Here is a 20,598-nt window from a genome sequence, read left to right as displayed (position 1 = left end):
GACCAAAACCAAAGCTGAAGGAGAGTGAACATTAAATTGTCTGGAAACACAAACTCGCAGTGAATGCAAATGTGGTAAGACACGTTCGTCTTGGCCTGTTTCTCCTTACCTAAAGGAAAATCGTATCAGTTATCGCACTTTCATTGATGATCAGAAATATCTCCTCTGCAAAATATGTTGTTAACTGAATTCTATTCAGTTGCTTCTCTGAATACATTTTCCACACAATGCCATTTTGATGCCTGCATTCTGTTAGGCAGCAATTGATTTTCTGATGAAGGAAATTCTATATCTTGACAAACCACAAGACACTTGAGGTTTGCATCCTGAGCCCTGTGGTTTCTGTTTTTCTGTTAAATGTTAATAAACTTATGTCTTATACTATTAGTCACCATAATCCCCCCTGACCAAGTACCTAAAAATAGCCATTAAATTAACTCAATATGTGCTGTATTGCAAATGCAAATTTTGTAGAAAATGAAATAAATAAAATTCACTCCAGATACATTTCAGTTCAAAAACAACACAGTAGATTAGCAAAGACTGTGTTGAATGAAACTTTCCTCCAACTTATCAAGCAAAATGACTGCAAACCCCCAAATCTTACTTTTAAAAATGAGGCTTGCCACCAAAAATATGTTGCTTCACCCATTTTGTCCCCATTCTCCTTTTTTATTCTGTTAACACAGTCCTTAATATCCAGTGTGGCTCTCTGTGAGACCATATGCCCACGACAGGAACCCTGAAGAGGCTGGCGGCGAGCCCACTCACACAAGCAGCAAATAAATAATGGGCCATTATGTTGAATCATTTACTGAGCTATAAAGGTCTGAAGAAGCTCAATGCAGTGGTATGAAGAGTGCGAGTGCAGAACAGAATAAAATAGAATAGAATAGTATGGAGTAGAATACTGTGTTGGGATTCCAAATACTTATACTTGGGTTGACATGAAATGTTTTAAAAGTGAAAACGTGATATGGAATTGCAGTTTGCAGCCATCGTTGCAGACCTGAATTAACTTACTGTATCATAGATTAGGATATCACAGCGGTTGTGTAAGCATGAAGTATTTAATTTATTTCTAATGCATGGAATAGATGGCAGCCTCAGGTTTTTAGGGAGGACATGACATGACGTGGCCGTGATGTGCTGGTAACACGCACCACGTCAATGAATTAATGCAAATGTCATGTATTGTTAATAATTGGTGGTCAGTATGCTAACTGGCATGTGGAATGAATGTGGAACAACGGTTTCCTTGCATGTGTTCTTGCAGTTTTTCTGGGGTTTTTTGTGTGTGCTTTTTGGACTGTGGTTTCCTCTTTCCTTTTCTTTCCTTTTCTTTTCTTTTCTTTTCTTTTCTTTTCTGTCTTGTATGCCCTGATAGGCTGGGCTTCCCTGGAAACTGGACACTATTTATTTATTTATTTGTAAGCCATCTTATATTAACATTTAACAACACCTACTATAGTAGTACATGGTCTTTGCACAAAAATTCCTTTGAGCCTATGGTCAAGCAATATTCACTAATCACAGCCACAGGAATGTTCTTTGTGGAGCAAATTAAGCAAACCAAAGTTTTCCCTAACGGGCTCTGGGAACATGTGATCTGCGTTTTTCAAACCTTCCTTCCTTTTTAAAGGTAGATGAGTAGTCAGTTGATTTAAAGGTATAATTTCAAGTCTCTAACAACTCCAGGATTAAGCCACTTATTCTTGGATGTGACTGTACTTTAAATGTAAAACTAAAAACACAATCGCCACTTGTTTGTTCTTCCCTACTGCCCAATATGTTTGTTTGCCAGTTTTCTGAAGCGGCAGTGTTGCTCCGGGCTTTGACACAAACTCCTGTATTTTTAAGCAGTATCTGCTGCTAATTTGCATTTAAGAGCAATAAAGGCATCATTTTAGATTTGTCTTTTCACATGTCAGCTGGTAACAGGAGAAGCCAGCGAGGAGGTCTGAGTTCAAGATAAAGCAAGTGTTTTATTGGTAATGTGTACCACAAGAGCTTGGCAAAATTATTTTGCCTTTGCCTGGAACAAAGGGTAATTGATGCTATCGCTTACCTTGCATATTGAAGGAGTGAATCAATACAGAGGACAGAACAGCACAAGGAGTACGCCACTGCTGCCTGTCTTACATAGCCGTGTATTGATGCGACTCTTTGAGCTGCAAATTAGTTGAAGTGACAGTATAATGAACCCCGGTGAAAGAAAAGGCACAATTTTAGGTGAAAACAAAAGATTCTTTCAGTCCTTTCATGCCCACCAGTGCCCTGTTCTGGCATCAATTATAGTTTTATATCAGGAAAATATAATCTATTAGACTGGTTTGTTATGCAAATAACTTTGCAGTTTGGGTGGTGAAGTGTTTTATAATTTGCAAGTCTCCTGCTTTTCTAGGCTGCCAAAATCAATTTCAGCTTCTTTAAACATGTCAGGCAGTGTCAGCTGTGAGGGGAAATAGTGCTCGTGGTAAAATGTCTCTAACGAAGGTGTGTAGTGTATACACTGATATGGACGGTGTCTTTACCAAGCTGGTCTTCTACTGCAGGCGCCAGATGAGTTTGGATGTCATTTCTTGTCTCCCATATTTGTGGATAAGTGGCAAATGATCAACAGCTGCTCTGGATTAGGACTTTATAAGGTCATAATGTGTCATTTTTGCATTTACAGATTGTCTCACTTCCATAAAGTGAAAAACACATGAATACAATAGATTTTCATTCTCCTCAACACACCAAATTCCTGTTCTGAGTTCTTATATACTTCAGTTGAACAGTACTGGTTAATAAGATTAATCAAAGTGACAGAGTTGTGTACGGGATATAATTTCAAGGGAATGTCTTTGAAATGATTTACAGGGTCGTTTCTATTCGAAGACTCTGGCTACAGTAACAACAGACGGTGCCATGTGACTTGTCAGTCAAAGTTCACGACATTTAATAACAACAGATGTGATCATGAGTGAATACATGTATCGAAATGCATGACATCATGCACGACATCACAATCAATCAAGACTCATCTTGGTTTGCCTCTGAGTTGCAGGGTTGATGTCTGAAGACTTCAGTAACATTGGAAATGAATAACACAAGTCTTCAGTAGAAATGCCAATATATTTAAAGACTTTTCATCAGTAACGCCTGTGTTAAAACGCGCTTCTTTCCAGCCGTAAGATGAGGTTGGATTTGCTCTCAACATTTTCAGCTCTCGTGTTTTAACTGTAAAATAATAAGACAGTGTTATGCAGGCTTTGCAGCCTGTACTGAAAAGATTCGACGAGCTGACTTGATCTCACCCTGGACTTCAGACTTGCTATTAAAAAAAAAAAAAAAAAAAAAAGAACATTTTAAGCAATTAAAACTACAACTACAAATGCATATAAACAACTTTAGAAGATATGGCACAGGCGTGGAACTCTGCACAAGCCTGCACAGGCTTCACTCCCGCCTTGCACAGATTGGCAAATTGTGCAAAACAAATTAAAAAAAGATTAAAAAAAAATTAAAAAATGAAAAGAGTGACAGTGCGGTTCTTCTAGAATGCAAGAACAGGATTGTCGAGTTGTGTGAAAATTCACGGTCAAAGTGTGAAGATTCATAGTAAATTGATACACTTTCACACTATGGATCACTCCTAACATCAGAATCTGCTTCTTTTTTAGAAATGACTTCCTGAACCACTGCAAACTGTGACAGTGAAGTTTGACAGTCAGTAGAGGAGTAACACCAGACAGGTCCCTCGAGGAGACTACATCCGGAAGATGAATTTCATCTTCGACGATGACAAAGACTTTATTTTCTTCTTGGATGTGAAAATCCCCCTCGATTCGATTTTCATTACGGGAAATAGAGTAGTAAAGCCCAGCTCTTAACAAAAAGTAAATATTCTCAAAGGATCTAAAGCCTGAAAATAAAGGAAAAAACAACAACTTTACTTTAGAACAAATTTTGAATTCTGTGTGGAAATAAATATTTAAGGCCCTCGGGTAAAGCGGAGCAGGTCAGAGTGGAGCTGAAGCCTTGGGACTGGTGTGAAGGATCTTCCAAACTCCTGCTTTTCCCCAGTTCAGCCATCTGTCTGTCACACTGATAACCTGTCACAAAGTGAACATAGAAACTGCATGTTTAAAACATGAGCTAGCAGAGCGTGCTGCAGTATGTGTTGGCAGCGCTGCGTATGTGCCATGTGTCATCTGCATATCTATTCACAAGAAGAGTGTGATAAGTTTCCCTGAGGATATTTATCATGTGTTGCACAAACTCACAAACACAATGAATGAAGTCATAAAATGAAGCTTGTCATGTTAATCACCAGCATCTAAACGAGGATCTATTATGTTTAACCTTTTGGATTCCCACAAGGAGACAGATGGGGCCTGGCGTGTATGGGTTCAGGCTCCAGGGAAAAAGGGACCAGAATAGTTGATGTGTGCAAAGAAATAATACCTTCACATCTATAGAGGCAAATCAAGCACGATACAAATTCCTACAAAAACTAGCAGCTCTTGTGAGAGAAAGTCGAAAGAAAATGAACTCCTCGACACTTAACGCTGACACAAAACACCAATTTCAGTGACAGAGGGTGCTGCTGACGAGGCAGACACAGATGCCCCCCCCGCCCCCGCCCCCGCCCCCTGCTCCCGAGGCTTGTTTGTGGGATATGTGGCACTAACACCCGACAATATCCGCTAGGTCAGGCTATGCATTGACTTTCAAAATAACAGGGTCAAATGTTGGATTTCTGTATTATTTTCTGACTCCCTGGATGGAAGAAATACCTCAGGGAATGAAAAGGTCATTTTGCAACTGCAGCATTTTCAGGCTTTGAAGGTATCAGCAAACTGCTACAGCCAGAATTATGATTTCTCTCAAACTTTGTTCCTGATGGAAACATTTCTTATATCGTGGTCAGTTTTCCGGTTTGCTTCTCTGTTCTGTCCTAAATCTGTAAATGTTGCTACTGCGTGACTTCACTGGCTAAACAAACTCCATGTGCGCACTGGAGTCATTGCTGACAATGATGTGACAAAGGAAAACATCTCAACTCTAACAATGTACACATTTACTACCAAGAACACCTGTTTGATTCCAGACAAATGAAGTAAACATAAAGATTTGCACAGAAAACTACATTACTGGAGTTTTTAGGCTTATAAATGCAAGAATGCAACATGTTGAAACTGCATTTTAGAGTCTAAATACAAGCAATTTTGTTTGCGTACACAACCGAACACAAGAATAACATCAAACTGCTACTGTTAGGCACGGCCTTCTGCTCACCAGTCAGGTGTTCTGCCCCACTACCTATAGTTTCCATACCAGACTGATGAAAACGTGACTTAACGTTGAAACCTTAGTCCTCCTATGTTGGCACAAAATAAAAATATCTGAAGACTTGACATCTGTGTTTCTCCGGTGAACTCCTCTCTCTCGCCACGGTTGGTCCTCTCCCGTTGATGCACCGGATGCTTAATCACAGTAGCACGGAGGATCTATTGCTTTTCTACGTACATTTGTAACCTATGAGCATGATGTACGTGTCAGAATATTAGCCTTTAGATAAATAATTTGACTGAAATGATAGTTGGAAATGTTAAAGTTAAACATTAATATCATCAGGTTATTATAAACAACCCGAGTACTACTCTACAGTACTAGTAATGGGCTTTACTGAACTAGAATAAACATTAGTTAAAGTTAGGTGTTGTGGCCTTTTTTGAATCATGGGTTGAAACACTCAGGCAAATTGGTATATTAATCCCTCCTTTATGATTCTGTCTGTGCAATGACACCCACAGGGAAGCCCTTTCAAGACATTGATTATTACGTTACATCAAACTCCAATCAAAAACACCTTCAAAACCTTTGACACATCCTTAATGCAGCTGATTATCAGCTGGGATGTATCTGTGAGAAGGTAGTTAGTCCCGTGATGGATCCGGTAAGCCGTAAATGCTCTCCAGATTAAGACCGTGTTGGTCCATGGTTTCAGTTTCAGTTTGTTCTGTATGTTGAGTATCCACAGCAACACAGCCAAACACAGAGGAAGTTAGACTGAGCTGCTTGAATTAGTAAAAATACAGTGGTTGCTACTGCATCGTGTCATTTTGCGGTCACTATTGTGGTGCTGGCGAGCCATGAGAGACTGCAATTTGCACGTGCAAGTTTAGTCTATGGTTGTGCATTGCTTCGTTTGTTTCTTGTTGTGTGGTTGTGCGTCCCTGATGGGCCCTCCAGTACCAGGACACGTGCTCAGATTTGAGTTCAAAACCATTATCGTCTACGAAGAATGCGTTTCCCCTTGCCACCATAAATTGCCCATATGAGTGCCGCATCTGAAACCATTACAAAAATAACTTTAGAAATCACTTGTTGGTGTTAGAGAACTTCCTTTTTAAGGCAGCACCCCCCCTAAAAAACAAACAAACAAAAGAACCTCTGTCATTACCTGTTGCCACCAGGTGGAATTACCTGCCCCAAATTTTAAAGGGCTCTACCTGGGCACAATCTAGCCCCTGCTACCACATAGCTTTTGCATAATCTTGCTGACAAACGGACAGAAAGATCCAGGCCACTTAAACTGTACACAATATATTTGTGGTATATTGTATAATCCATATCAACAGTTAATTATTACCTGATTCCATCTGTTGTAGTGAGTATACTTTTTTAAAATGTCTTCATTTCATCATTGGGTGATTGGTGCATGCCAATAATGATCCGCCCAGGGGTTTACAGAGGAGAAATGTACACAGAGCAATGAGAACAGCAGGGACTGAGTCAGCGGTGTGTCTGGTTTCCACCAACGGACTCAGATCAGCTGTACATCTGTTCATTAGGCACCTACTTACCATGAAAAGGCCACCGTGACCACCAAACAACCCACCACCCACTCTGTACTGATTTGTCTCTCCTCTTCATCTTCACCTGCTGTGTCTCTCTCTCTCTTTCTCTCTCTGTCTCCCTCTCTCTTGCTCTCTCTCTCTCTCACTCACACACACAAACACTGTGCTCTGTTTAACCAAAATAGACCTGCCCTCCGACACATTTACATGTCTCATAATGGGGGAGACCCACTATGGAGTCTGTCATTACGCGCACCATTAAAACACAGCAGCAGGCTAATCTTGGGCCTCCGTGAGGGACAGCAGTAGGGACGGGAGGAGAAGCAATAGAGGATCTGGGAGTGGAGGCTGCTAAAGAAGCATTAGAGAAAGAAAGAACCGTAGAGGAGGAATGGCAAGAGGAGAAGTCCAGAGGAGATGTTGGTCTGGACTGGGGGAGTGGAAGGAACATGGGTGCCCAGTCAGGTGTCTAAAGCACTGAAGCAGGGATAGAGCAGGGGCTGTAGGTGATGCTCGAGGACGATGGGCAGGTATGGTCCTAAGCAATCTCATGAGCCTTTAGCTATCAACAGCCTCTTGAGACAATCTCAGAGCTTTCAATGTGACTAGCAAGTATCTGGGCAGTTCGTTTTGTATTTTTAAGCAATACCTCACCTAAAAAGTGCATTTTGTTTCTCAAGGACTCACAAATAGGTGTCTTGAGCTCACTCACGTGTTTTTTTTTTTTCTACTGCTGTATTACTTATTTTAAACCCCGGAATGAAGAAAAATAGTCAGCCACGCGTATTTAGCTTGAAGCTAATGGCCACTGACGGCTAACGACAGCAAAAATATGCATTTACAAACTCTGAAGCACATCACCAGTGTCTTCTCTATCCAGCCAAATGCTCAGTAATCTGCAAACACTTTGACTTGAGCTATAAAACAAACTAAAACGGCACTGATGAGGGCACAGCAGTGGCTGCATACATTTGCTGATTTGAGACTTGGTGACAGTTGAGGTACTGCACCTACGACCGGACCCTCACAGGTATAACAGCAAAAAACTAAAAAGGCAGTTTGTCCTCAGCTAGCCAGTGCATCTCCCTCTTTCGCTCCCCATGTTTACCTGCTCGGAACCAAAGCTGGGGATTGGTAATTGATTACTGCCACTACTACCTGGACTACAAACGCAAACCAGAGTGTTTCCTTTTCCATCATCTTGTTTCCTGCCTGCAGATTTTTCATTCATATGCAGATATCTGTTTATAGAGATTACATAGTAGGCAACTCTGCAGAGCAAAAGCAGGAGGAGCAGATTATACTTGCAGAGGATCAACAGTTGCAGATACTTGGAGAGCAAAGATATATTTAGGTACTCTGTTTTCACAACTGTCTACTACACACCACAGATGAACGCAGTATGTAGTTTGTACTTATACAGCATAATCCTTTTCTTCGTTGTACTCAGTATGTAACTGTTAAATTGGTTCATTCAAGACGAGGCTTGGAGAGCGTCCAGCTTTGGAATCCAAACAAACCTCCATACAACACAACAAAGATAAATGTTGAACAATGTTTCACTGGATTCTTTTCTTCCATAAGAGTAGAAAGATGAGTAACGCTTGACACACGCCACCCGTCCGCCTTACCTCTGACTGTCTTTAGGACATGCTGTGGCATGTTGCTCAGGGTTTACCAGGACATAGAAATTTGGGCTAATTTATCAGATTATATTTATATACAGTATATATATATTTCTATTATCTGATCTGATAATTAGGACCTGGCCTGGAGAGACCATCCCTATCTCGTGAGCTCAATCGATGAGCCCTGCAGCTACATCTGGAACCCCTCCTATCTAAAACTACAGGACGCAGGCTGCTGGTATCCAGCCAGCTGGCTGGTCTCATTTGGATACACTTACCTCACATTAGAATCTAAATAGATACTTTCTCACTCTAAATTTTAGTCTTTTCAAGCCTTGACATGCATTGTAAGACATAGTAGGCGAGGTAGAGATGGGTTATTTTTTTCCTGAAGCAAAACGTATGCCAAACGTATTTTTCAAATACGATGCTGATGCTGGTATAGTAGGCGGTTTGGAGAACGGCTACAGTAGCGGGAATAGTAGGTCAGAGGAAGCAGGAAGTGAAGTGGGTGGAGCTAGACCAGGATGAGTGGGATTAGGAGAGGTGAAGACAGGAGGAGATGAAGGAGCAGGAGCTACAATGAGTGATGCTTGAGGAGGAGCAGCAGCGAGACTGTCATGGAGGAGCAGCCAGGTCATGCTTGTAAAGATGAGAGTGAAGCTTTGGGAGGAGTTGCAGGAGATATACTGCCCTGCAGCAAGAGAGGAAGCAGGAGATGTTTTTGGAGAGGAAAGGGGGGTGGGGGGTGTATGTGTGTGTGTGTCTATGTGTGTGTGTGGGTGCTCAAGGAGGGCGAGCTGGAGGGGAGCAACTACATGGTGGAACTGAGCACCTGCGAGCTGCAATTACAATTCACTTTGCTGCTCCAGGTGAGCAGCAGCCTGCGTGTTAATCGAGCTTCAACAGGGCTCTCAGGGGGGACACGTGCAGCAAAAGCCTGAAAATTCACTTTAGCCATGAAATACGACAATATGACTCCATCAAAGTTGCAGACGACTGCCTTAATTTGGATGATTGCCTCAAAACTCAAATGTTTAGTTGATTTTTATTAGAGCAAACTGGATATGTCTCACACTCTTCATCTGTCTTCATTTCTCTTATTTGCCATTTGATGGATCTCACAAATTCTGTAGAAACATGTTGCTTTTGTCCTGACTTGCACCGCTTTGATTTGCCTCGTTGATAGAAAACTAAAACTAAACACAGTTTCAGCCTGCTAGGATTATGATGCTGTCTGCATCTTTACATGTATTTTTTTAGGAATCTCTAAAAGATTGAGGACGTTTCAGTCATACAATATTTTCAGGTGAGTCACTGGCTTAAACTAAGAAGTGGGGGTTTTAAAAAAAAAAAATCACAATTATTTATTTATATTCTTTCATCTTTCTTCACATACAGCGAATGGAATGAACCAAACCAACAACAAATACATTATTCGATCAAAAGAAAATTTGCAAATTGTTCTGATAATGGATTCATTGATTCTTTCATTTCTCAAGCAAACATAATAAACAGCTCCAGACTTGTGCTGCTGTGTCATTTAAGCCAGAAAACCACGAGTCTTCGGGTTTCATTGTTGGATGGGCAGAAGAAATTCATTTTCACACGTCACTCTCTAGAAAAATAGCGATGAGCATTTTTCTTATTATCTTGACATTTTATAATGTACACAATTAACTGTGTAAATCAATCAGTGATGAAAAATAACATATAGTCGCAGCCCTGTGAGGAACATCTCTCATTAAACCCCAGTAGACTAACAGTCCAACAACACAGCATCCCAAATTACAGCTGTCAACATGAGCACTGCAATCGCCCTAAAAAAAAATCAATAACAATTTATGATCCTTGTGAATGGAGGATTTATTACCTCGTTGTTGCTTTAGTAAATACACTGACAACTGGGTGCATGTGTGTGTGTGTGTGTGTGTGTGTCACCTCCAGTAATACAGAGCAGTGTTCCTGCAGAACATTTTACTGCTAAAAGGTTGTCCTCATATTAAAGCTCCAGAATCAGCAGCTCACACAGTGACAGAGTTAAAAACTTCACTGTAGTGATTGAACAGAGGTCTCAGAGTAGTCAGACAAAATGTGAATTAATAGAGGGATACCAGACCCTTGTGATTCGTTGTATGAGAGACATATCAGGATTAATAAAATTTAAATGTAATTTTCCACCCTTCATCAGCTGCCCACCTACCTTCCACTGAGCTCACTGAAGTAATCACACACACAAGTACCGCAGCCCAAGTGGCCAGCATGGCCAGGATGACTCCACGCCTGCCCTCTCCCATTATCCGTCTGACAGAAAACAATCCCAGAGAATCAGGAGTCAGGATTCCTCTGTTGAGCAGTCACATCTCCATCCTCGGAGAGGGGGGGCTGCACCGGCTCAGTCAGCGGCCACTGAAGCACACAGACTGCTGCTGGATCTCCGCTCCCTCTCCTCTCATCCCGGTTCTTTCGCACCTCTCGAGCCAATCAGGAGAGAGAACGGCGCATCGTAAACCAATCACCCGTTCTTTACCACCTGACCCACGCCGAATGCCCAATGGTCAGGTCTCCCCCACGCCCCGCATGGTGGCCGTGTAGGGGGAGCGACACCCAGTGGACAAACAGCAGTAGAGCAACCGGGCTGGTACTTAAAGAAACCGTTTTCCTGAGGGAAGTGACCGTCTGTGCAGGGCTCAGGGATCAGAGTTGCTATGATGGGATTCCTCACAGGTCTGGAAACATGATGCAGGTGTGTCATTGACCGGCCTAACACAAAGTCCACCTTGCTTTCAGCTACTTTAAAACACGCTAGGTGTGTTAATCCAAGTGAAATCATGCCACATGCATGTCTTCTACAAAGCAGTGTGTAATGTTGCTTCCTTACACTCCAATAAGTCCCCACTGAATAATTAGACCTGTGCGATAAAAGCAATACAATAATTTACCACAATATACCGAAGCAATATTCCAGCTATGAGGATCAATCACGTATCGCAATCCATCATGAAAAAAATCGAATCATGACCCATGTGTCATGTGATGTACATGTTATTAGTACAGAGCAAGTTGTGTTTAAAGCTCTATTTTGGACTTTTCTTTGAATTTCGTATTGTGATATTTATCATCAGCACGGTGGTGCAGTGGTCAGCACTGTTGCCTCACAGCAAGACGGTTCCGGGTCCAAGCCCTGGCTCGGGCACTGGGTCTTTCTGTGTGGAGTCTCCATGTTCTCCCTGTTCCTGTGTGGGTTCTCTCTGGTACTCCAGCTTCCTCCCACAGTCCAAAGACATCAAGAGGACGAGGCTGATTGATACTCTAAATTGACTGTAGGTGTGACTGTGAGTGTGAATGGTTGTCTGTCTGTATGTGTTGGCCCTGTGATGGTGACGGTGAACCCCGCCTCTCACCCTTAGCCACTGGGATAGGCTCCAGCCCCCCCGAGACCCTTAACAGGATAAGCTGAAGAAAATGGATGGATGGATGGATGGATATTTATCATCTCGTATAATATTGTATGTTCCTTGCCAATACTCCAAAACACAGCCTTAAAAACACCAGGCAGGATTCTGGATTTAAAAATGTTTGATAAATGAAATCAAAAACAAGGCGCTTATTGCCCCGTCAAGTCCTCTCCTTCAGAGAACACAAATCAAAACATGCATTTGACTTATTAACAATCATGTGCTACCTGCACTCACTTATCAATTTATCAACCACAGATAGGTAAAAATACTTAATACTTAACTCTCGGAGATTGTGTTTTATAGAACTAGGACATGTCTTTTAATAATCCTACACATGAGGACATTTGTGGGGCTACTGACTGTGTCCCCGGGCAGGAGTCTGACAATACAAAGCTGTTTTCACGTTCATCACCGTAAATGTCAGTTTTGTTTGTCCTAAAAGAGAGTCAGGAAGCTCCACTGGCAGGAATATGAAGCCGATCCTGGTCCAAAAGTCACCATAGATGCATTTATACTGTGACGTGTGAGGATCAGAACACTGACAATGGACCCAATAGTGAAGTAAACACTGACAATGGACCCAATAGTGAAGTAAACACTGACAATGGACCCAATAGTGAAGTACTGTAGGATTCGTCTTGTGTCCAGCAGTTAAACTTGCGCAATGAAAAATATTTGTATATTCATGCAGTTTAAATTTTGAATGAGGGCCAAGGAGAAGTGGGTAGTTTCATAGTTTGTTTCTTGCCAAAACCACATCAGACACACAGTACAGTGTTTAGTAGCGTGTCATTTCTCTTCATACGCATCCTTTCACATTTTCAGGAGACAGTTTTTTTTTTTTTTTACAGGAAAGGTTTATACAAAAAATAAGGCCTGCTCAGCAAAAATGGGCTTAAAATCTTCATTCCTGTCACGTCCTTCAGTAATTATCTGCATTATATTACAGGACAAGATGCATTTAAGGAGAGAAATATGATGTGAGAAAAATCTGTTTCAGGTTCACGAGTCGAAAAAGTAGACGGAAATATCTTAAGATTTCAAAACAGACACGTGCTTGTGCCTCTTCTTATGGGTCATTGTGTAATATAAGATTCTAAAATTGGGAAAAGAAATTCTCCCAAAATAGCCAAAAGATGTGGGATTATCTTCCCTGGATGCAAGAAGTGGCCCCATTTTTTTGCAAGTCTCTTTTTTTTCCCCGCCGTTTAGATGGAAAGTATTTAATTGTTGCTCCTCTTGAGAGTCGACCCTGCAGGGGAAACAGGGTCAGTGTGTGTGTGTGTGTGTGTGTGTGTGTGTGTGTGTGTGTGTGTGTGCGCGTGTGTGCCATGAATAAAAGCCCCTGACTTAAATCAGAGGAGCACGAATCCTTTAAAAATGTTGCTTCCTCTTAAGTCGATAGGTTTATTCATTTTCCTGATGAGAATCGGATAGAAAAAAGAGAATCTAATCTGGTCAACTTCGATTGAGGGCTTAAGAAAAAGGTCTTCTAAGGGTAACACAACTCACCCTTTGTCTTGCTGCTTTAGGCTGCATGGGGTAGAAACAAGGGTGTGAGCATTACAGGTGCTTATCGGGAGATTTTTACCATCACTCAGGACTGTGCTGATGCCTTTAGGCTGAATTTGATGGACATTTCCCTCTTTTGTATCTGTCAGGGTTACGTAAAGTCAAGCTACGCCTTTTTAATGCTGTTGAAAGCTAACTGTCTGTTCGCTGTAGTTTCATATTTACCCATGTGACCTCCTGTAAAAGAAAATAAAAAGTGAAAAAAGTAGATGCATGTATTCCCTTGAATGGTGTTTATTCCTTTAAATCTGTCCTAAATCAAATGGCCCATCGCGAAATTCACTGTTCAAACAGAGTTTAATGAGCGAAATGTGTGATTAAATACACGGATGAATTAAAAGCCATGAACACACAGCCTCATTGTGTGTTCAGGTGTTTGTTTATGTGCAGGAGGCTTTGAGTCACCCGGGAGTTCCTCACCGTACATTCAAGTGCAGACTGAAACAAAGATGCTTAGTAATTATATATTAGCTGGCAATTAACACATTTTACTCACAATTTGAAGTTCGCCTCAGAAATGGAAATATTGCCATTGTGTTCCTGTTCCATATAACATACCAACTGTACTGTACACAGTGTGTACTTCATTAATTGTCCCTGCAACCTTTTTTTGTTGTTGTTGCAGTTAATGCACACAAAAAGCAACATACCACAACATTTTCTAAGAAAAGAACATAGAAAAACAAAACTAAAAACGAACCCTCACGACTCTCAACACCGAGATGCAATCAGAGACATTTCGTAGTTTTTGTTCGTCTTTGTTTGTGTTCCTGGAGCTGTTTGGCCGTAATCTTCATAATCTCATTGCTGAGTTGCTCTGAGCGAGCCTCTCTCCCTCTGTGCAGTTCCTGCAGGGGAAAAAGTCCACCACCAGGTCGGGATTCTTTTTTCTTCATCTTTCTAAACTCCTCATGCTGACAGTTTGGAGCAGTGGTGGACACAAACAAGGAACACTTCCTGACGTACGCTCTTCAGATACTTGTACTTTTGTTTGTTTCTTAAGAACTAGTATTTTTGACTTCACTATATTTCTGTCAAGGTTGTCATTACTTGTTGGGGATATTTGTTTCCTATTTTAAACACGACTGACCACAAGCTGCGTTCCTTGCAGGAGGTTTGAGTGCAGAGCTGAACTACGCCGTCCATCAAGCCTGACAGGGCTCCGTTGTCTAGACATTCACAACCACAGCTCCCGTGTCCATACTTCACATCGCCGTTGGAGATTTCAAAAAAACGAAAAATCATTCATATCATTTCAAACGTTTACTGCAGACAAACAACCATCTCTGCTTTCAAGAACTCGCCGTCCAAACAGATATAAACTTTTTTCTCATTCCAGAAACACATTTTAAATTGTCTGTGATAGCTGTGTTAGCGTTTGCAGTTTTATGAAATTACTGACACCATTTCAATACATAAGAGCTTGAGTGAAGGACGTGCCACTATACAGAAATGCAATGATATTAAAATGAAAGTGAAGTATTTTTAACAGCAAATACTTCAGTATTTTAACTCAAGTAGAAATATGACCGAGCAATTTTCACTTGTAGGTTAGTAATATTTGACCTGAACTATCTGTACTCTTACTGCAAGCACTGGAGTTGAGTACTTTGTCCAACACTAGTGCTGATAATATTTTAAGTTTCCAACTTTGAATATACAAATCCTGCTGAGAATGATTAAAACCATTATTAAATTACAAAAATCTGGCTTGATCACTTTGTTATCATAATGTTACACATATTTGGGGTAAATATCTGCTGTCAAGAATGTAAAAACATCCTCTTGGTAAGGACACCAGTGAAAATGCTTTGGTTTGACCTTCTGCAAGTCTTCTGCTGTACCTGATGTGTTGCTGAAATACCTCAAAATGATTAGGTGTGCGTTCAATAAAGAGTAGTGTGTTGTAACATGCTCTCAGTGGAGGTTTTCCTGTTGTAACCACTCTCTCTCTCTCTCTCTCTCTCTCTCTCTCTCTCTCTCTCTCTCTCTCTGTCTCTCTCTCTCTCTCTGCGTTACTGGAAAAAAGAAAAGGTGGATTGGAGAAAATTGCTGTGCTTAAGTGCTTTGATGAGGCTGCTTACTTTGCGGGTGATGAGTTGGTTAAAAATAATTTCCCCCTTTTTTCTACTGAATCATTTGGCAAAAAGTGAGGCTGAATCTTGCAATCACAACATACATTTCAGGAGATGTGATTATTTATCAGCAATATTTCAAACAAATCCTACTGAATATCTGTTTAAGCCAACACACACCACAACATCTTGACGACTACATCACAGGTTATGGGGGATTCATTGCCAATATTATATTATACTGTACATCCACGGCTCAATATGGTGCCAGCTAGTGTACACAAACATTTACAGCTTACACAATGTTTGTTAAGGTCGACAACCTTTACTCCAGTTAGAAGATAAAACAAAAATAAAAGCCTTGAACGCACCACATAGCGGGGCACTACAATGTTTTAGTTGAGCTCAGGCTTCCGCTGAATGGACTCTGATCATCATTCCCATCATTATCTTCATCATCATAGTCATTTTCTCTTTATCATCCTCCTCCTGGGAATTCATTTAAAACCAGCCCAACAAACTGAATAACACCCAAACTAGATTAAAACTGAGCAAAGCGAAATAAAGTCACTGTCCCCCCCTTTTTTTGTTGCTCCTCTTCAAAGAAAAAGTTCATTCATTCATTCCAGCGACTTTTTCCTCTCTCTCTTTTTTTTTTGGCAGAGTTACAATCCAATCTTCCCCTCACCGAACCCCACGTGTTCGTCCCATGGTTCAGTCCTACTCTGGACTTCAGAGTCTGACAGGTGGCAGCAGCAGTCCATCATCGCTGAAGCAGCAGGACAGCCAGCGGGAGCAGGAGTATGACGCTACCGTACCGGCTTAGAGACGTGGCTGCACCTCTAATTCGGTTGTTGTCCGGCGTGTAGGCGTACAGTCCCGGTCGGCTGCGAGGACACTGGCCACCCGCACACATGCCGCTCCCTGAGCCGCTGATGTCGTCACCTAGAGGGTAGGAATATCATTTAATAATTGTAAAAGTCGGATAAGATGGAGACGGGTGTTCTTTAAATAGTTCAGCCTAAATTAGTCCTAAAGTGAGAACTGGGCTCCATTTTATCTTCATGAATATGACATTAGTTTAGAGTGTCGTTATCAAGCCGGTTTTAAAAATTGTAGCACAACTTCATGCTGGAGTTTGCTTGCACCTGCCCATGTGACAATGTTCTTTTTGACATCAACTGGGTTTTTTTTTTTATTATTGTTTTCCATACATATTCAAATTACTCAAAGAAAATAGAAAGAGAGTCAATTCCAAACCCAACCATCCTCCCACCCGCCCTGAAAAACTAAAACTATTTGAGTGAGACCCACTTGCATCCTGGAAGTCCACATCGTTTCCATCCAGAGCATTATTCAGCCTGTTGCTCATAATTTTGAGCTGCATGATCTGTTGACGGATTATCATGTCTGGCTTGGTGATGTCAAGCTCCACTTCTGGGTTGTTGATCTGATTGGCCAAGCCGTCGCCCATCACCTCAGGAAGATACCTGATCAGAAGAGATGGAAGGATGACGCTGTCCTTATTTAATGTAGCTGTACTTTTTTTTTTTTTAAATTTTTCATTTGGATATCGATTTATTAGGAAATCACATTTCAAGACCCAAGAATCAGTTAAAAAAAAAAGACCAGTTTGTGCAAGAATATGTACACATACATACATCTTCCACTGGGTGTCGCTGTTGAGCTAGTTTGAAATATGATATTCATCTGCCACACACACATTTTATGTTTCCTTACTATGTCGCACACAGTCAGCAGTGATTTGTTATTTAATGGTCTTCTCTTTCTTCCCCACACATAAACGCATCCTTTTACTTATATCTTTGTGAGGACTTTCATTGACATAATGCATTCCCTAGCTGTACCCTAAACCTAACCATCTCAACTGACTGCCTGACCCTAAACTTAACTCTAAACCTAACCAGAACCTGACTCTAACCTCGACCCTAAAATCAAGTCTTGACCTTCAAACGGCCCTTTGAAGATGAGAGGGCCAGCTGAGATGTCCTCAATTTCTCACAATGTCCTCACTCTGTTGCTTAAATGCGCATTGTAGTCCTCAATATGAAGCAAATACTGGAGCGCACACACACGCACACACACACACACACACACACTTATAGAGGAATGCAAAGCCCAGTTTTTGTATGCAAGATAAAAGTGCGTGTCAGCATGGTATCAACTTGTTCTATAATCCATTTACACATGGATTAACAAGTGTGTACATGTGGGGCCACAGACGTTTGTGTCGTTGTTGTTGTTGTTTGTGAATTTGTTCATAATTCTAAGTGTGGGAACAGCTTTCTTACACTTCTGCTGTCTTCTGCAAAGAAGAAGCATGACAGAGACGGTACTCAATGCTTTGCTTCCCCTGGTGGGAGCTCTAGCATCTTCAGAGCACAGACACCTTAGTTTTAGAGATTATGCATGTTTTCTTCCATTAATTCACATTCTGAGATGTTGTCTTGGACACGGGAGAGTTGCATGAACATTATCAACATCAGCAGGATTTCATAAATATCTCATGCGCTGGCAATCAATCTGATGTATCCAGATATGTCATTTTTACCATATGTAAGATAGGTTGTCAGCATACTCCTTGATACACAATACATAATTAGGTCATTTCTTGATCATTCTGTTTTTCCAAAAGTGAATCTACATTCTGTAATGATGACAACACCAAGTTTCTGCTCGTGATGCTTGACCAGTTTCTGAGATTTCCTCCTCACCTGGCTTTGGTCATCCCATTCCAGCATTCATCTTGACTGGAACTGCCTGCTGCCAATTTGCTGCAAAGCGCAACAGGAAGCTGGAGCCAGTACTGCCTCATCTCCCTCAACTTAGTGGAGAGATCTGTCACCTGAGGACAAAGACATCCAGAGGTGAGACAAGTCACTCGCCGAGTCCTACAGTTAAGGTTTAGAATCCGAAACATGTACAAACTTAAAGGAATACGCAAACTATTTGTACACACCTGAATCTCCAACCTGAGTCCAGCAGTGGGGGAGGGTTTGTACTCAGAGGCAGTCAGGGAGCCGCTCTTCTTCCTCTGCTCAGGAAGCGTGGGCTTACCTGTCCCTGGTTCACCTGGAGTTCCACATGTCTGGTACACCTGCGCACACATATATACGTTCAATACATACATATATCTTTAATCACATGCTCTTATAGTCAGCTCTAAATTTACTGTATCGGAACATTTGTGAGTACTGATCTTGCCCACTAGATGTCACCAGAGACAGACTTCACAATCGTCCATGTTCGACTGTAGTTGCCAAATCATATTCCCACCACTTCTAACATATTAAAACAGCAAAGAGTGACATTCTGATTGTGGAGCAATTTTTGGTCTTTGTTCTGAGAAGGTAAGGATTCTGTAGTTTACCTAATTCTCACTGATCATTTTAAACAATTTCAGGGGTTCAAATCCATCACCAGAAAACAACAGGTTAACGGTTTGACAAATAGACCAGTCAGGACGACAAAATAAACTTCCTCGCCAGTGTGCCTGCAACTGATGAGAAAACTGAGGCGTCTTACTTTTGCCGTAAACGTCTCCATGTTTTCCAGTAAGAAGTGAACCGCCTCAGATATCCGAACGGGGATAGAGGACAGAACCACATCGAGACTGGGCTTGGTGCTGAAACTAGACGCCACCTGGATCATAGTGTCTGAATCAAGGAGAGAGAAGACATTCGTACTCAGTAACGACCATACTGCTAGTGCGATTAACAGGATTACTCCTGGCTTTACTCTCATGTTGTTCCTGGATCTCACCTATCAGATTTTGCCACTCAGGGTCCAGGTCAGCCTGGTTGGCCAGGCAGCCCTTCATGACGTTGGAGCAGTAGTCAGAGCAGGGTCTAACCGAAGCCAGGCCGCGGCAGTGAGGGCAGTAAACCAGCTTCATGAGGGCCTTTATGCACTCTGGACTCAGGGCAACCTGGGGAGGTTTGACAAGACAGTTAGCATCCAAGACCTCATGCTGGATAGTGGAAGGGGGAAACTTGTGTCCCCTGGTATAGTCCAGTCTTCCCCCTTCATCCTTGAATGTCCCAATTCAAAACTCTTTAACAGCTTTCTTAATAAGTCTTTTATATCATGGCTTTAATCATAGGCCGACCAGTAGAGGGCGGTAGTACACCATTGTGAAGCGTTCACCTTGATGAGGGAAATGATGGCCCTGTGTCTGTTTCTATACCAGTACGTGGTTTCTGTTGCTACATTTGCAAGTCAGGAAAGGTATCCAGTTCCACAGTCAGGATTATCTTCTAAGATCTGATGGATGGACGCCCCAAAGCAAAAGAAACTCCTAAATGAGGGCCGGAGGTGCAGGTCCAAGATTACACACGTGTTGACCCTTCTCAAAGGTCCACAGTGCCGTTTGAAATACTTAGATGTGTTTTTGTTTTAATGTCCTTGTCACAATCATTTTTAAGCAGTGCCATGTCAGTCCCTATCAACAGCAAGTCTGCATTAATTTGCATCAGTGTTACATCATTATTACTTTGTGGTAATGTGGTTTAAGTGCTGAGTGAAAACGTCTGCGCTCGAAGCGATTACAAAGCCTCAGCCGAGGGGTGATGGATTACACATCAATCAAGAACATATTACAACTTCAACATGGTTCAAGAATCTGCTTAGATGAATTAGAAATAAACATTTCTGAAGCACAACCGAACTTGTTTTTTAAGTGAGTTGTAGGTTCAAGTAAAACACATGGATTCGGGCCTTAAAATAGAATACCCCTTATGTAATTAATCAAGAGGTGTTAGTTTGTCTTATTGTGAGTAGTTGCAGCACTTCAACAACACGCACAGGAAGAGACGAACACGCTCAGGTTAGGCGCGTGTTTCCTTTGAATACTTTGGGGAAAAGAGCATCACATTCATACAGTAAGTTTGCAGTTTCGAGTATCTTTCTGGTTTTGATGGGTGGTGTTGATCTGGAATTTAGGGTGTGACGACCACGCTTCTATCATATCTTCTTTCCTGGGACCCTGCCC

General features: G+C 41.6%; 2 protein-coding genes across 3 annotated transcripts in view; both read right to left on the bottom strand.

Moving 5' to 3' along the window:
• LOC147249522 (ephrin type-B receptor 1-like) overlaps positions 1–10,932 on the bottom strand; it is an 88,638-nt gene extending 77,706 nt beyond the window's left edge. The window contains exon 1 of the mRNA XM_086224462.1: positions 10,683–10,932. Coding sequence (XP_086080588.1) covers positions 10,683–10,776 — 94 coding nt within the window. The 5' untranslated portion in view covers positions 10,777–10,932. The remainder of the gene's footprint in view (positions 1–10,682) is intronic.
• A 2,892-nt stretch (positions 10,933–13,824) lies between these two features.
• The window catches only part of gpc1a (glypican 1a), a 37,549-nt gene continuing 30,775 nt past the window's right edge, over positions 13,825–20,598 (bottom strand). For both annotated transcript variants that reach the window (XM_086224448.1, XM_086224449.1), the window contains 6 exons: positions 19,371–19,536; positions 19,134–19,264; positions 18,568–18,705; positions 18,323–18,453; positions 16,902–17,077; positions 13,825–16,532 (listed from right to left, as the gene is read on the bottom strand). In XM_086224448.1, the coding sequence (XP_086080574.1) occupies positions 16,351–16,532; positions 16,902–17,077; positions 18,323–18,453; positions 18,568–18,705; positions 19,134–19,264; positions 19,371–19,536 (924 nt within the window). In that variant the 3' untranslated portion in view covers positions 13,825–16,350. The remainder of the gene's footprint in view (positions 16,533–16,901; positions 17,078–18,322; positions 18,454–18,567; positions 18,706–19,133; positions 19,265–19,370; positions 19,537–20,598) is intronic.

This window comes from Aulostomus chinensis, chromosome 14 (assembly GCF_037954235.1).
Source record: "Aulostomus chinensis isolate RoL2024-O1b breed Wild chromosome 14, RoL_Achi_v1.0, whole genome shotgun sequence".
In the NCBI taxonomy this organism is placed as follows: Eukaryota; Metazoa; Chordata; class Actinopteri; order Syngnathiformes; family Aulostomidae; genus Aulostomus; species Aulostomus chinensis.
Note: the sequence above shows the minus strand (reverse complement) of the source record. Positions and strands in the feature narration are given on the sequence as shown.